The following is a 249-nucleotide window of genomic DNA, read 5'->3' as shown; positions in this document are numbered from 1 at the left end:
GGGCTGTTCTGGGTGGTGGGATGGGGCTGAGTGTGTGATCGCTGACGGTTGTGCTGCCCTTGCAGAGCTGGAGAGCCTGGAGGACCTGGACAAGAAGAGGGTCTGCCGCATCATCACCACCGACTTCCCTCTCTACTTCGTGGTCATGTCCCGGATTTGCCAGGACTGCGATATGATCGGCCCCGAGGGAGGCTGTTTGAAAAGCACACTGGTGCCCATGGTCCAGGCCACCTTCCCAGACACAGCCGT

General features: G+C 60.2%; 1 protein-coding gene across 1 annotated transcript in view; it reads left to right on the top strand.

Moving 5' to 3' along the window:
- Positions 1-249, top strand: part of LOC104402254 (ankyrin-1-like) — a gene marked incomplete at both ends in the record, with an annotated part of 7100 nt that overhangs the window by 856 nt on the left and 5995 nt on the right. The window contains one exon of the mRNA XM_010010076.1: positions 66-249. Within this exon, the coding sequence (XP_010008378.1) occupies positions 66-249 (184 nt within the window). The remainder of the gene's footprint in view (positions 1-65) is intronic.

This window comes from Nestor notabilis, unplaced genomic scaffold, assembly GCF_000696875.1.
Source record: "Nestor notabilis isolate BGI_N333 unplaced genomic scaffold, ASM69687v1 scaffold24642, whole genome shotgun sequence".
Classification (NCBI taxonomy): Eukaryota; Metazoa; Chordata; class Aves; order Psittaciformes; family Psittacidae; genus Nestor; species Nestor notabilis.
This window is presented reverse-complemented; position numbering and strand designations above follow the sequence as displayed.